Below are 16,850 nucleotides of genomic sequence, written 5' to 3'. Positions count from 1 at the left end.
AGGTAGGAGGCTGCGCTAGCGCCGGTTCACATCTCGTCTGCATACACACATACCGTGAATGCAAGCCAGCCTTGCTGATGACCGCATAGCTCAGAGGCCTGCCAGTCTTCCTGTCTCTTAACTGCGTGACCTGGTGTAGACCCCGGCTCTAATGGAAGCTTCCAGCCTTGCCAGTCAGCGAAGCGGCAGCTCGTAAAGTGCGAGTGTTTCTTCCGGAGCCTGTCAGGTTCGCCTCCCGCTTGATCACTCACATTTGGTACTTCCGGTTCCCGGCCGCTGCCATAAACGTCTCTGTTGTCTAGAAACCTGGCACCTTGGAGAATACCCGGCATGACAAAGCTTGCTGGTACAAGGGAGACGACAAGAGCTCATGTCAGCTGAGAGGATCCCACCTTCAGGATGACAAGTCTTGCAAAATGAATAAATGAATGATGCATCACACATAACATTAGTTGCTTTGAGTTGCTTTTCCAGACCCTTAATTAAGTTTTCGTCCTACAGAATAAAGGTAAAACAAGATGAGTTGAGAGAGGACGGATGGCAACGTGGTCTGTTTATCTTCTGGAGCTGCTTACGCTGGAGTTGAGGGATTACTGTTGGCCAGAGAGATGTATTGCTAATGAGCTCTGACAGCACGCCGCAGCTTCATCACCCATGTAAGCCATTTCGCGACTTTAATGAGATTCTGTCACTTGCACACTGATGTATACATGAAAAACTGCAGGATGAATCCAGTCATTCAGCTATCAAAGTCTCTCCGTCTCTCACTGTCGGTCTTTCCTCCTCCCCCTCTTTCTCTCGCTCGCTTGTTCTTTCGACTTGCATCATCAGCGCTGTGGAGAGCATCAACTCTTGGCGAGAACTTGATTTCATCGGCAGGCGATCACACCGACATATTTGTGACGCACGCAGCCAGGACGCTGGCAACCGCACCAGACGCCGTTCGCTGGGCACCACGGATCTTCTCCTTACAACATTGTGCATGCATGTTGTCCGAAATTTGGACCGCATTACACAGCCGGGAAGGGGGGGTTTGGTACCGCACTTTGTGGGGATATTTTTCTCTTCCCCCTCACCAAACCTCTATCTTTCACTTATTCCACATTTCTCCTGTCACCACCACTTCCATCATATACACACACACTTTCTCGTCGTGTCTTTCCTTCGTACCAGTTTTTCGGTGCCCACGGTTCCATCTCGCAACATCGATTTCCGACCATCCCTGGGGGCTTGTGAATCAACTGCCTTGAACTTGGGGATATTCATGTGGCGACGCCTATACGGGGACTCGAGAAGTAGCTGGGATCTATCGACAGGTCTTTGGAACGACATTAGCTTGCCCGAACTGAGGACGAATTATGCCATCGCTGTCTCGTTTTATTCTTGTAGTACGTCTCTCCCCCTCCCTTCCACACACACACCATCCCCCGTTGACATATTGCACTCTTTTTTCGGTCCTTGAAATAACTTTTTAATTTATTGAACAACAACCTAGCTGGGAATTTCTGCAGTGACTGCATTTCTGTTGGTGGAATGATGTACAAAATATCTTTTTCTTGTCTTTTTTCCTGGCTTTTCGTGGTTCTAGGAGAGAATAGCTCAACATAGACTCCTTATTGCAGAGAGGAGAATTCACCAGGAAGTAATCACAAGATGGTTTGCCGTACTGTGCCGTGTATTCACGATTATTAGTTACATTTGTTACATCACAAGTGCCTTCAGATCTGTTTCTGTATGAACATCGATTGTCGGTCTCATTCGCTGCTTGATAAGTGCTGACGAAATGAACCCCTGCCGAGCGAGTATCGAGTGGCATAGGCACATCGCTGAATCAAAGGGCGGCCACTTGTTACTAACCTCCATGCTGGCCATTTAGAACCATTGTTCGGATGAAAGGGCATCAGCAAGTGAAATATGAAAACTAAATATCAGGTTTTGGCAGTCCATAACGTCACTGCGGAGAAATCCTCCAATCAGTGCCATCTTTTCCTACCCTCATTTTTTTCAGAGGGTGGGGAGTGTGGTGTGATATTCTTGGCCCACCTACACTGTCATTGAAAACTTAGTCGACAACGATTTTCTCTGGCTTTGTGCGTTTTTTGTAACAGTTCTGTAAGAGTCTTAATGATGTTCTAATATCCATTATTGTAAAACTGTAACTTATAACTGCCTTTTAGCTCATAAGTATGAATGGGTATTTTCCATTCTTTGTTTCACATTTTTATTTTCCATTGCTGTGTCCGATTGTATCTCTGTCCAGTCATCTGGTGCAAATATTGCCATTTCCATTGGCTAAGGATGTTACCGATTAACAAGCATATTGTGTTGCTTTTTAAACTATAGTTTTTATTTGATTCAGTTGTTGCGAAAATGTTAGAACCGTAGAGTATCCGCATTTTAGAAACGCGCACTTTGCAACAACAACAAACAACAACTAATCGTTAAGTTCATTTATCCGTTGGTGTATGCGAGTGCGCTTTTTTTTTCTTTAGAGCCCGTTGATTATAGTGTTTTCTTTGTTAATTACTACTTATATTTGCAAATAAACAGAATTGATGTTGTGAACTGTTTTGGGAAATAAAAGTTAAAATAAAACTAATACCGCTATAATTTTTCACATCGGAGGTCTAGTGTAGAAAGGGTAAGCATTTGTCTGTCATCGGGATAAGTAACACTTTCGACGACACGTTTGTGGAAAAGCTTCATGAAAAACTAGTGGCTGAAAGGCTAAGGTCACACACGTGTATGCGTGCGTGCGTGAGCACTGTTTACTGGGTGGCAGCTGTTTCTTCGAATGCATCCACTTTATTTCTGGTGCCATGTGATAAATCCCCAAGGCCCCAAATAAGGTTTCCAGGCGGCAAGCCTTGCGAGCATTATTTGTCATGCCAGTATGGGTTCCATGTAAACCAAGCAAGAGGAAGATGTTCAGGATGATCCCTTGTGTTCCCAGCAGATCGAGGCCAGTCACTTTCTTCGGGGAAGGAAAAGGTCAGAGGGCTGAAGAAGAACAGAGGCATCTTAGCATCTCCACCCCAAGTCAAATGCAGAATCATAATTATTCCCATCTCCTCCATCTTTTGAAGTTTTGGCTGTAAAGATTTGATATGTTTCATTACTGGACGTACTTTCTATACAACGTTAAGTAATACCGTTTTATGTTCACTAATCATCACAATTTAAAAGTAGGGAGGGGAGGATCATCATCGGGGTGTCTTGTACACGAGATATGAGGCTTGTTCTTAGCGGCAGCAGCGCTTTGCATAGGTTGTTACTTTAAAGCTGTAGCCTCGGCACGTGTGTTTTATGCTTACTGCAAAAACAGTATTTTAAATAATACTTTTCGCTACATGTATATCACTTCCATATTTTTGCTGTTTAGTACCTCTGGAAACGATTTTCATGTTCATTCTATTTGTATAAACACGAACACGGTAGACACATGTCTGTTATGTAGATGAAGTCATCATTGTGTAAAGTGTTGATTCCTTGAAGGTAAAGCCAGCCTGAACACAAAGTTAAGCGTTACGCTGATGGCTGACTAATAACATAACGAAGCCAGAGGCTTGCGACAGAAATGAGTGATTTATTTACTTTGTTTGGGAAAAACACAGCATGGAATGACCTTCATTGGAAACCGAACGGTTCTTGACGTCATCGATTCGGTCTTTTGATGGGTGCAGCACTCCCATTCTCCCATTTCCGATTAATCTGAGAGATGGAAAACAATCGCGTCAAGTGTTTGCTGTGAAGATAATCGGGATCTGGACCCAGCTCCCTAGTTCGCTGCATGTTTTGTTTTTGCTTTTGTTTTTATTATTTGCTGCGGCAGCACCAAAGCGTGGATGTGTCCTGTGAAAATTTGCACCTTTAATGTGCTACGTCACTGTCACTATTCACCCGGTCTCTGCTGGCAACCATCACCGAATCCTCCTCCCCTCACCCCCAGCTGAGCGACCTCCTGCGTTGTTGTATTTGTGAGTGTCAGGGACAGCCGCTCTGAAACCGTTCAGTTGAAACGAATACGTTGTCAGATTGTGCGCTACGTCGGGGGCCGTGGCTATAGCTTGGCTTGTTTCTGTGCTCCCATCACTGGGTCGACATCGGCTATTCCCACATTCCCTGCGGTCAGACTTGCTTGGTAGCTTCTGCGGAAATCTTCCTGCACGGCATTATTGTCCTGTCGAGAACTTGTTCGATGAACTGCACGATGCGTTCTAAGTGTTCTTGTTAGGGTTTCTAGCAGAGTCGGAGTTATTATCATTCCCTAACCAACATTATTCCGAGCACGCGATGCTGTTGGTGATGTAAGAACTCCTGGAAAGCATGCATAGCGTTATTCGGGTGTACACGCTTCTTTAGGATGCCTACCGCTGGCTGCATTCTGGGAGAACAATGACAGTACCGTAGACCTCGTGCACTTAGGCAATGTTTTTTTTTTTGCTTGATCGTTAAGTTGGTTTGTGGACCAAATTTAGAGACATAGTATCAGGTTCTTATGGTTTAGCGGGATGTGCGTCATTGAGGGGCTTGTACTTCCTGCAGCGCTCCGACACGGCGCTCACGTGGAGACGCAACATGGCGTGAATCGAAAGGCAGCAGACGTGCTTGCAGCCCTGTCTACGCCACAGGAAGATTTACGTTTGCGTTCTCGACATGGTTTGGCAGTTCAAAGCCCGAGAGGTCCGAGCTGGAAAGGAGTTTAATAAACTGCAGGAATCTGCCGGAGGCCCAACTTCGTGCTTCTTCTATGTCCGCGATAAGTACTCGCTGGAGATCGAGGGTAGGGGAGAAAGGGGTGAGTGTGTGTAGGGAGGGGAAGAGCGGAAAGTTCAGATATTGATCTCTGTGTGTTCTGCGACAAGTTAATCCATTAGCTCACTACATGGTAGGCACTTTTTGTATCAGCTAAGCAAATCTTTACAACGAGGATGCGTCTCAGAACTGTCTCTTCGTCTCTTATTCTATGTTAAAGCTTTCATTCATTCCTTCTGTCGTTCCTTCTTGCCCGTTTGTCGTCAGCCAAACGCTCCCTCTTTCGAGTATTACGCTTTTTCATCAGCACGCATGCGCGTGCTCTTTGTGGTTGTGATCCACAGTTTCATTTACGGTTAACTTCTCGAATCGGAGACCAGCGTTTACCATATCAGTAAATAAACATTTCAACTGAAGCCGGCGAGTCGCAGCAACCTCCAAAAACTCAAGTCCCGCACGGAACTGAGTGGCATACTTCCATCTGTCAGCCGTGGCCTGCTTTTAAAGGCTTCCAGTCAGCACCGGATCGCATTCAAATCGATTGTCCTCGCTGACCTGCCGTTTGAAATTAAGTACAGAGGGAGAACACTAATGCACTTGTCCTGCTTTGACAGCATTCGGGTCCCACCCGGCATGCGCGCGACTCTCCCTCCCCGTCCACCCGTCCGAGTTGGCGAGTTCAGGTGTCATAGCGAAATGCATTCTAGTCATAAAGTCCTTGGCATCAGTGTTGAAAATGCCTGGACACCGAGCTTAATACATATTTACCTGCTGTGTTTTGAGTCAGCATGAAGAATTGCTTTTCCTTGTCCTGTGTTTTGTTGTTTTTTTGACGGTGCCGGAATCTCGCAGTATGCGTTCATTTGATGGGAGCCATGCTCAGCTGCTGGTTCTACGCCCGATCTGAAACATAATGAACTTTATCGTCTTCCTCGTCTTCTCACAGACAAATTGTCCTGTTTGATCTCTGGCGTGTAAGCAAAACTGAATGGAATCCGTTACTAAAGGCGCTCAGTGGTAGTGGCAATAAAATCCCCGTCCTGTTGCGCACAGTAAACGCATATTTCCATCGCGACGAGCGGCTTTCTCTTGTTGACAGCAGTCTAGCATCAATCAAACCCTCGTTAGAAGGCAACAGCGCGCAGGATGCCGACTTATTTTCTGTAAGAAAGAATAAAAACACCTGTGTCCACCATACTGTGATTTTTTATGCGTTGGAAAGGAGAGGAGAGAGAGCTTGTACACAGGACATGGTGGATGAGAGAAGATTGTTAATTCAAAAATCTGTAGGATGCAGTCGAGAGGTCAAGGGGCTGAGAAAGCGTTTGTGCGTGTGTGCATCTGGATAAATTGGCTGGATAAAGCTTTAAAAAATATTAGTCTGTCCCATTCTTATTATTTCTTATCAGCGATTAACTTACGACTGCCTCGGTCTCTTTCGCACGAGTGCGAGCCTGTATTTACCTCCTTAACACTGATGAGCCATAGCGCTTTGGCGAAGTACCCAAAGAAAACAGTTTGCATACTTGAAGAATACATTCGTGTCAACTGACGCAGTGATGATGTTTTTGTATCCGTTTCTATTAACCAGGCAAGACTCGCAGAGCGCACAGATCCTTTGTTGAAGAAATAATTGTCTTCAATCAGAATCCTTCGGCATCTTGTTTCTCTCGCGTTAAAGCTGCCTAGATCGGAGCTGGAGTGTTTGAAAACAAACAAGAAGGCGAAGGGTTGCGGCTGCCTGTTGCAACTGAAAGGGGGAAACAAGTTGATACTAGTTGTGACGGGGGAAAAAAACGAGACGCTCATTACTTTAAGCGTGCCATGCCGCCGAGATGCAAAGCAAGCTTGTGGTCCCTTTTATTGCAGGAAAAGATCGTCTTTGAGAAAACAAGCCCAGCGGGAAGGTGGTATACAAGTTGACACGGCAGGGTTAAGGTGGCTTTACGGCTCCTTCGCAGGCGTCGGTATGCGGGTGGAATTACTCGGCAGTTGCCGGAGAGGAGAACTGCGTGTGGACTGGAGGCTAACGAGAGAATAATGTGGTGGATGTGCAAGAACAATACTTCTGATGACAAACACAGGTGGAGGAACTCATCAAGGAGCCTAATAGGAAGTCCTTGGTACGATAAGCGAGACTAGCAAAGGGTGAGCCAGAGGTAGGACAGCAAAACACTCCAAACACGTACATGACAGTGATGAGGTGAACACATGGAGGGAGAAGAGCGGGCTAAAGAAAACGTGTTCACGAGGGTTGTAAGAGGTTCAGAACGAAAAAAACAGTTTTTACACTTAGTAGCCATGACGTGTCCACTGTTTCTTATGGTACATCAGGGGTCTTCTTAAGCACACTTATATCGTGGAATATATGACCATTTTAGCAAGTTTATTATAGCTGTCAGGAAAATTCCATAATACATGTTCGACGATGTGTGTCCAGCTTCCTCTTGTGCTGTCGAGCATGTCTGTTACAGCTCGTGAGGCTCAGAGGGCTGCCTTGTAGGCTAGTCCTACTGGAGAGATTAACTGCTGCGACCATGGGGGCGTTCAGACGGAGAGCGCCGCCACACGATCTGGCCATGAACGGCTTTCTGAAGTGCTCTTCGTGTGTGATAACACGCCAGACCCCGCTGGGTGACGTAGGAGACTGGACAGAAAATGAAAGGTTGCTTGAAGGTAGCGTAGGGGGCGCTGCTGATTGCAGTACCACCCCGCGTTGGCTTCCTCCACGATAGCGGCACGCAATCTACAATCGTGATTAGAGATCGGCTGCAGCGTCAGCGAAGCTGTGTGTGTGTTTCTCAATTTTTTCAGGTATTGTTTTGTAATATACATACAATCGCTGGGCGTCATCTACCTAGTATATTTACTAGAGTAAAGAACGGCTTAGTAGGACAAATCGCTGAACGTCCATTGATCGTTTGCTTCGACCAAAGAGTTGACTTCCAGCATCCTACTATGTAATATTTTTTTCTATGAGAGTAGTTCCCTCTTTTTGGTAGACCTAGTTTTTCTTCTGTTTTGTCGTTTCAACTTCTTTACAGCTGACCCATTCGCTATCATTAGTTCCTTACACCTACATAGAAGATGGAGTTTTTATTAAAACAATTTTATATCGGTTTATTGCTATCTGTTCTTCTGTCTGTCTCTCGGTGTCTCGCGTAACCTCTGCAGGCAAAAATATCGGTCGATTCCCAGTTTGCTTTTCCTACCGAAATTCAGTACAGGATTGCAGCTAAACCCCACTCAGTCATTTACACAGAAATACTTCCCTTTAATTTCTAATTGATCTGACCGTTCGTTGGAGGTAACACTTTGTTTCATTTCGCCACTATGGTAATCAGTCATTACGTGTGCAGCTACTTCAGGGTGGTTGTATTCTGCTGTCGTAAATCCCGGTGCTCGAGCTGGACTGAAATGAGAACTATCTTGCATGCGTAAGAGTTTTTAGATACCCGAGGTCCGTGCTGGAGAATCCATCCAGGAAAGGAGGAGCGCCTTGACGTATTAGTCACGACATGTTGACATGTTGGTCCAGTCCTTCTACCCAGTCTTGTTGGAAGAATTAGAGAGTAGTGTACTTCACATTGTGCATCCAACTTGGATGATGTCCAGTAGAGCGAGCTGATGCAGGTTCTATGTCAGTTATTGTACAGTTTAGACATAAAACTTCGATTAACTCGGTTTGAGGACGATGAGGTCAAGTATGTTGCTTTACAGGTTACATTCGAATCCTTCCCCTCTCCCCCATGCTCTTGATCCTCTATTGATGCTGTCTTTGATTGTGAGAAAGGCACACCGCCAGAAGTACTTCGTAAGCGGCATCGGTTATAGGGGAATGGGGAGCAGCCCTTGATGTTGTTCGAATCAGCGTCATGCTAGGCTTCCTTTGCCTCATCTGGTTTGCATCGGCGAGAGCTGAGCGTGTTTTGATCCAATTGTACAATGGCGTTCTGCAGTTCTGTAAATGCTGTGGGCGGGGTGCGAGCCCCAGCAGCCTTTTGATCTTGTTCTTGTCCAACTGCTCCCGACGTGTGCTCGGTTTTTGTTTTGTGTTTTGTTTTGTTTTTTATTTTGGTCTGAGCGCCGGCTTCCGCTGACTTTTATCCTGTCTGTTGAACTAGTGTCACGTACCTGAGGTCCCTTGAGACTTTTTTTTTTTCTCGCTCCCGTTATTTTGTTAAATTTGGCATTGCAGTGCTTTTGTGTTGAACTTCGCTCAGGCAAGGCGGTCTTTCTGTGCTTTGTGTCTGGTTCTCAAACTCCCTCGGTATGCGTGCACACAAGCACACAAGCTCTCCCTCCCTAATTTCCATCCCTTTACCACTATCGTGAAGAGTTTTGCAACTGCAGATCCGTTGTGCAAAAAATATCTCGCTCGAACAAAGTAAATTATTTAGGAGATGAACCGTTTGTATTAAATAGTTGATAGAACTACGAAATTTTTCGTTCTCTCGTATACAGGAATTTATCCCAGATAAATTGAACGGGATGATGCGGTGCTCTGGCAGGCTTGAAAATGAGGCTGCCCGCTGTAAGCACGGATGATAATGACCCTGGCGTTTTAAAACGCGCCGAATAGGAGACCTTGCTCAGCAGCAGGCCACTGCCAACGTGTCGGGCCACTTAACACCATGAAGCATGAGGCGCACTTCCGGACTGGCTTGTCTGCCTTGAATCCACTGAAATCGGCACCACACAGACCACCAATTGCGCCATAGCGACTCACCCCATCTAACCCTCCTTCCCCTGACAAACTGTGCTTCGCTGTGGCTGCTTGCCAATCTTTGTCAGTCTCGTGTGCAGGCGTTTGCGTAGGCCATCCACAAGCCCACATCTCTTTGGAGGGCAGGCTGTCTGTGCGTGTGTATAGATATATAGATTTGGGGGGGGGGGGAAATTGAGGTGCGTGTGTGTGTGTGTGTCGAAAAGTGTTTTTTTCGGGGTGGGATGGGGGGAAAAGACGATGTAGCTTGTAAACATGGTATATCGGAATGTTTTCAAAGTAATGTCAAATGATTTTACCTTGGATTGTCTCATTCACGTATGTCAATTCTGCAATAATTCTGTTGTCCATTTTTTAAAAATGTGGTGTTTAAAGAGGTAACTTATGGGAAGGAAAGTCATAACTTTTGTCCATACTTCGGGTCTCATGAAGTACTGAATGTCAAATCAGATCGGTCTCCCAGTGCCGGTGAATCTGAGGTTCTCGCGTGACCTGGGTGGCGGCAGTACTGTCCAGGAAGTGAACCATCTTCAAAGCACCCATCTGTTTCAGCATCTGCACCACGGAGCTCAGAGCACCGAGGCTGCACCGATCTTAGTTCCTGTACTACTAGGGACGCGTGCGCCTACCTCGGGTGTGTCTGGAAGCCAGTCTATCTCCACCAGTGCGCGTGGATTTATCAGGGGTTTGACATCACTGATAGCGGTGAAGGAGGCAGGCATTGATAAACTTCCTCAGACTTGCAGCCTGCAATTTACCTGATCGCTTCGCGTATTATCAGCGAGGTGGGCTGCATGTTGAAGGAATCGGCCCAAACAGCCATCATCGTCTTTTCAAGACTGGGGTTTTGAGTAGAGCCCGACGGCTCCGCCACAGCAGTAGTACAGGTCGGCGACGAAAGCACCTGCAAGTTTCCCAGGGCTAGTGACACACTGGGACGCCTGCGCCAGCTTTTAGAAACTAGTCCGTCCCCCCCCCCACCCACACACACACACAGACACACACACGCACTTTCCAAGTAGAGGTCAAGAAAAGATGATGGATGACGTTGTCAAGGGCGGTGTGGTAGCATTGCGGGTGACCACCTGAACACCTGTGCCTCTCATTTGTGCACGTGTGCAGCTAGGTATATTGATGCTTGTAGTTGTCTCATCATCGTCTGGTTCGCCGGGTCCGCCGAAGCGGCGTTGCTGTAGCCGTAACTCTTTCCCTTTGTTTACCTTCTTGGTCCTCCCCTCTCCCCTACCTCTGGAGTGTTGGAGAAAACAGCTGAATACTCCCGTGCATCGTGTTTTTGCAACACGCTCAGACCAGTCCTATCCATAAATAAGGAAAATGTCATAGCCTGGTATCATATTGTGTCAATTTTAACCTCAGTTTGTTTTTGTTTACATACCTTCTCCCTTCCTCCACTCCCTTAACACACGTGCGCGTACGCATGGACACGAGGACGAGCGCGCCCACCGGTGGAGAAGCCAATCTTATGTCTAGACAGCCCGTCATCTTCACATCCTGCTGAAGTGAAGATCGCAAGGTCTTGTGATAATGTTGGTAACAGGGATAAACAATTTGTTCCCTAAGCCCAGCAACATTAGTGGATTGAGTATCAACGCACGTTTCCACAGACGTTTAAGAGAGCACGCACCCATGCGTTCTCAAAGCTTTTCGTTTGCAAGGCGCCGGTGGGCAAGATGGAACCATTGTAATACCATGAACTGTGAAGGATAATCTTAGGACCAGACATCCCCCAGCCCCCATATTCCAGTCTACCTGTCGTATTAAGCTTATGTAATACCTGTGTGAGTCATGATGATACTCCTTGCTTAAGTAACCAATCTGGATTAGACTATTTAAGAAAGGTTTCCCTTTCATAAAGTGAAAATCAGTTATGGTATGAGTTGAAGCATGTTTATTTGATGTTAGAGAATGACCATCACTTAAACTGTAAACAGTTCAAAATATTTTGGAAATTGATGATGATATCTTAAACAATGATATCTGTGTTCACAACAACCTAAAATGATATGTTTCAGGATGAACAAGCTAGCTATGATGTGAATGGCCATGACCCAGATCCACAGCCCAGATATGACTATTCTAACGAGAACAGGTAAGAATGTCTAAAGTTGTCTTCATCGTAAATAGATGTTCATCACTTTGACCTATGGAACAGTTTCTTACACTAAATAATAGAGATTTTTTTGTACTGTTCACTCAAAAAGCTGATCCTGAGAATCACATCTTTTGAACGTCTATCATGCTTAAAGTCTAGATGTAGTCATGAACTTGGCAACGAGTGCCGACACTGTGTAAATACTGTACTTCTAAGCATGCAGTTTTCCATGTCTTGGTCTTTAGAGTCTACTTGGTTATGAAGAAAAGTGGAATTTCACCATCATATGCTGCCATATTTTACCACTATTTAAACTACATGTATAGCATTTTATACCACTGTATGCACATTATCACTACTATTCCACATTCCCCACCATTACACATCAACACAATAAGGTCAGGTTGCCTGTAAGAAGTGTGTTACAAACTTACATGAAATATTGGCAGGATGGAGTGATAAAAGCAACCAAAAGGAAACAATCAGATTCTGGGATTCCAGGAATTCCCACCAGAAGTGGGAGTAGAATGTAAACAGAACTTTTGTTTATAAAAGATTAATGACTTAGAGAAAGAAATCAAATGCATCTTACATTTGTTTATTCTTAGAAAATGATAGTATGGTAACATTCTCTGGTGGTTTTGAGGATTAGTAGTCTTGTTTAAAAGCAAACTGTTTCTTTCAGTTTGATCATGAAGTCTGTGCACACAAATACGTGCATTCACATATGCTTTCTCTCTCTGTATCTATACAGAGCAATACCTCAGCATTGGAATGTACCTCCAGCTAGTGAATTTCTGTAATGAGTATTCCAATAATTGAAAAATGGAAGCTAAATTTCTGTCCCTCCCTCATTGCAACATACGTGAAACTCTTCCTAAATAACGCATACACTTTTTATAACAAAGGTTAAAGAGTACACAAGTAATAAAAGTTAAAGTAAGACTTTTAACTGTACAAGAATGCATTTGACTAATAAGACACTCTAAGATATATAAAAGATGGTAAACAGAAATTAATTTATAATGAAGTATTGAATAAAACAGAATGTAAGACACCAAATTTGGGTGGCCTGTAGAAAGCTTATTCACACACTAAGTCCTTCAGCAACTGAAGAAAGAATCATTGTTTGCTGTACACATGCAATGCAACACTTTAGAAGTAAACATCACACTTTACTGACTTGTCTTGCATTAAAGAATCCTTGCAGCTACTCACAGCAGAAAGCATATATTTAGATTCAGTGCTGTATTAGAATTTAGTGTTTATAATCATTGCAGTGTTGCATAAGTTCAGTATCACATTTGTTTGTGAAAAATCTTCTGTAACACATATATTTAAGGTGCATGCTAAGCAGCTTCTATTAGCTACAGATATTTTAAAGAGCATTAGACCTTCATTTTTATCAACAAATTCATGTTCCACATCCTTCACTATCATGGAGAAAAATAAGGTGCCAATAATATGTACAGTTTTAACTAGTCATTCACTGCCATTCACCTATTGCACTTTTCTTGAAATAATTTTTGTGTAAAAAATCTTTTTACACACATTTATTTGTGGAGATTTTAGTAGAACTTTCACAGATATCACCTGATTAAAGGTTGCTCTTTCCTAAACTGAGAGTGGTCAAATACACCTTGGCTGCTGACAAGTTAATGAATGCTACAGATACATGCCTGGCACTGCTATCAGCTGTCACTAATTCTTAGATTCACAGTCACTGTTAAGAGTCACAAGAAAAATACATAGCCTTATCTTCTTTTCTAGTGTAACAGTTATTACCCGTTCATTGCTTTTGTTGTCAATTGTCAACCCCAGCTCTTCCCCATGTTCCATAAACCAGACTAAAAACTAGCTTTCTGGTAGGCTAGTTTTTTTAAGGGAGAGAAGTCACGAAGTTATTGGGTAGAGTGGTAGATTCTTGAATTCAAAGGTATGTTTTAATTAGGCAGCATTTCTATAAAATACTACCATAGTCAATTTTAAATCCACATGATCTCATGTTCATAATATTGACATCGTAGTTTATTTGAAAATTGGTGGTGATGTTTGCAGACATGGTACACGGTGTGCTGGAGAGGTGGCAGCGCAGGCTGATAACCATATCTGTAGCGTTGGGGTGGCCTACAATGCTTGGATAGGAGGTATTATTATACTATTTGCACAGATGTTTTGTGCTTTCACTTGTTATTCTTTTCATGTTATTTTTATATTTTGGGGGGAAAGGAGGAGAATGAGGATTTTTTTTCTGTTAAGCAGCACTAATTTTCACAAACCTTAATAAAAAGAATGTTATTATCAGCCTTTGATCATTTTGTGAAGGTGTCCGGATGCTGGATGGGGATGTGACAGACTCTGTGGAAGCTCAGTCTTTGGGGTTAAACCCTCAGCACATTCATGTTTATAGTGCTTCCTGGGGCCCTGATGATGATGGCCGCACTGTAGATGGCCCAGCAACACTTGCACGCAAAGCTTTCTATGATGGGATTACTAAGGTGAGAGGGAGTATAGTTGTGCATCTGCATGCAAACTAGCTTTGTATTTAGATGTTTACTTTCTTCACTTATAAACTAATAAGTTAAATTCAAACAATCCAAAGGTCAACGGATAAAACACACCTATGAAAGCCTGTGCATTATAAGGATTTTCATTTTAATACCTGTACTTACCTTTGGCATTTATTTTCCCTTACAAGAGCTATTTACAGTCTTTTTCTAAGGTCTGTGTAGCAAGAGATTGCTGTAATATGCATTAGTTTTACTGTAAACATCACCAGATAGTTACTGTTTTTATCTTGGCTAGCTTTTCAGGCTGGTTGTATGGCAGGTGTTCACCAAGGGACTTTTCAATAGTGCAGTGGTAAAATCCTTTCTTGACACCAAGACAGCAATAATTATAAGGTCCTAAGTTAACAGTTTTTGCCTGGCAGCCATCAAAAACCTAAACGCAATTTCTTTAGCTCCTGAGAAAAGAGAATTGGAATTTTGTAGCTGTCTTGTGTTGTAAGGCTCAGAAAAGGGAGAGGTGGGCATCATTTTTCTCTTGCTTTGTGTTAGGTGCAGATTTTTTTTTATCTGAGTGCACACGAGTTTCTAGTTTGGGACATTGACAGTCCTAGCAATCGCATTCCATAAAATCAAAATGTCCAAAACCCCAAAAACATTTTACGGTGTCAGGAAAGATCAAAGCAAATGTCTTGCCCATAAGCATGAAACTAGATGTGATGAAGTGTGTTGATGAAAGACAATATAGCAAACATATGGTGTGCACTGCTTGTATTTGTACTTGCACTGTATAATGTGTAAAATATAAAAAAGGTGCTTAACAAGAATGGTAAAACAGCCACATTATAGGAAAAATTCTTAGAAGCTTAAATTACAACATTTACTGTTAACAATTTAAATTAGAGTGTTAATTTTGTGGTGTTCTAGTATTAATAGATGTTGATTTTTGAGGCTTAACAGTTTTCCAGGAATTAAATAAGCATTGGTAAGAGGGGTAAAAACTATAAATTTTATTTTTATCTTTCTGCTATCCACCATCTTTAATGTGTTTGCCTTCTATGGCTTTAAGGCAGGCATGGATCATGAAACATGGTTTCCTGTTCATTGTAGGGTCGAGGTGGTCTTGGCTCCATCTTTGTCTGGGCCTCAGGCAATGGTGGTCGTGATGGTGACAACTGCAACTGCGATGGTTATACTAACAGCATCTACACCCTATCCATCTCAAGCAGCACAGAGAATGGAAATGTTCCCTGGTATTCTGAAGCCTGCTCATCCACACTTGCAACCACATACAGCAGTGGTTCTGGTGGGGAAAAACAAATTGTGAGCATTTATTTTTGTTTTGTTTCAATAGTGTTGTTGTGTGTTGTATTGGAATCATCAATTGTCGTCTTGGATAAATAGTCTTGTGGTAAACCATTTGTACCATCATAAATTTGATGTACTAGTCGTTCTTATTATGTCTAGGAAGAAAAATCACATGGTGTCAAATGAGCAACACTTTCTTTCAGAATTGAATTTCTACTATTAAATTTATCATTTGAGGTAGACCATCAAAATCAAGTAGAAAAGTCATTACTTTCTTTGACTGACACAAAGAAACATTTTCGAGCTGTATGGTCTCATGAACAAAACCTAAACATAATTTACTGATAGTGTTTCTAAGGATATTGATTGGGATCATTTGCAGTGTAAATGGCATACAATTTGCTTGTTTGTTTGTGTATCTTGTATAGAAGATTACAGAAGTTTTTTACGATTTTTTTTTTTTTTAGTTTTGGCATGAGCTTACTTCGAATTCTTCTTCTAAATGTTGTTTTAGAGCCTCTTTTGCTCATGAATATTTGACTGGATATTTAATATTATGTTCTCTTGGTGATGCTCATAATAATATTACTTGTACATTGTAGGTGACCACAGATCTTCGCAAAGAATGCACTGAGACACATACGGGTACTTCTGCCAGTGCACCTTTAGCAGCAGGTCTTATTGCTTTGGCCTTGCAAGCAAAGTAAGAGGAACATTCTTTGGGAAATATTATTTAAATAAACGTTAATGACTTGAAGTAGCAAGAAAAGAACAACTTGCATAACCTAGTTCTGTCTGATCAATTTTTGTTTCTGCATTGTAATAAATGAAGTTTTTGTTATCAGCTCCTTACTGCTTGTAGCATATTGTTGGGGTTTTTTTTTTCAGATGTTTAAGCAGTTTTTTTTTTTATCGCACTAAACACAAGCAGTGCATTACACCATAATGCAACAACTTTATTGTGCCATGAATTTAATGACATAGGAAAATGTTTTGATATACAGTTAATGTTCAAACCAGAAGTATATTGTGCTGTTAGGGTTCAATTCAATAATTTAGAACTATAGGAAACATCTTTTAGGATTATAAGACAAGTTCTAGGTACAGATTATATTGTCCGCAGTAATTTAAAATTGTAGGAAGAACCTTTCAGCATCACAAGGTGCAACTTCAGTAAGTTGGAAAAATCTTTTAAAATTAAAAGACGATATACAAAGTACAAATTATACTATGGTGGATACAAACATTAAGGATAGAATTTATGTTGTTCACAAGATAATAAGGCAAGAGAAAAAGGCTATATATCTAGTTTGCTGGTTATTCTTCTGCTTGTCATTTCTTTTTTTTTCAGAAGTAGGGGTAACTCTATTATAAATTCTTTTGGGTATTCTATGGCAGCTGATGTTTATGAGGAATCGTACACTTTTTTAAAAAAGTATAA

At 42.6% G+C, this 16,850-nt stretch overlaps 1 protein-coding gene across 10 annotated transcripts in view; it reads left to right on the top strand.

Annotated features, from left to right (window-relative positions):
* The window catches only part of LOC112554120 (furin-1-like), an 83,565-nt gene that overhangs the window by 43,007 nt on the left and 23,708 nt on the right, over positions 1–16,850 (top strand). For all 10 annotated transcript variants that reach the window (XM_025221720.1, XM_025221721.1, XM_025221723.1 and 7 more), the window contains 5 exons: positions 11,515–11,591; positions 13,653–13,741; positions 13,920–14,092; positions 15,212–15,424; positions 16,012–16,112. In XM_025221720.1, coding sequence (XP_025077505.1) covers positions 11,515–11,591; positions 13,653–13,741; positions 13,920–14,092; positions 15,212–15,424; positions 16,012–16,112 — 653 coding nt within the window. The remainder of the gene's footprint in view (positions 1–11,514; positions 11,592–13,652; positions 13,742–13,919; positions 14,093–15,211; positions 15,425–16,011; positions 16,113–16,850) is intronic.

This window comes from Pomacea canaliculata, linkage group LG13, assembly GCF_003073045.1.
Source record: "Pomacea canaliculata isolate SZHN2017 linkage group LG13, ASM307304v1, whole genome shotgun sequence".
NCBI classification, from domain to species: domain Eukaryota; kingdom Metazoa; phylum Mollusca; class Gastropoda; order Architaenioglossa; family Ampullariidae; genus Pomacea; species Pomacea canaliculata.
Note: the sequence above shows the minus strand (reverse complement) of the source record. Positions and strands in the feature narration are given on the sequence as shown.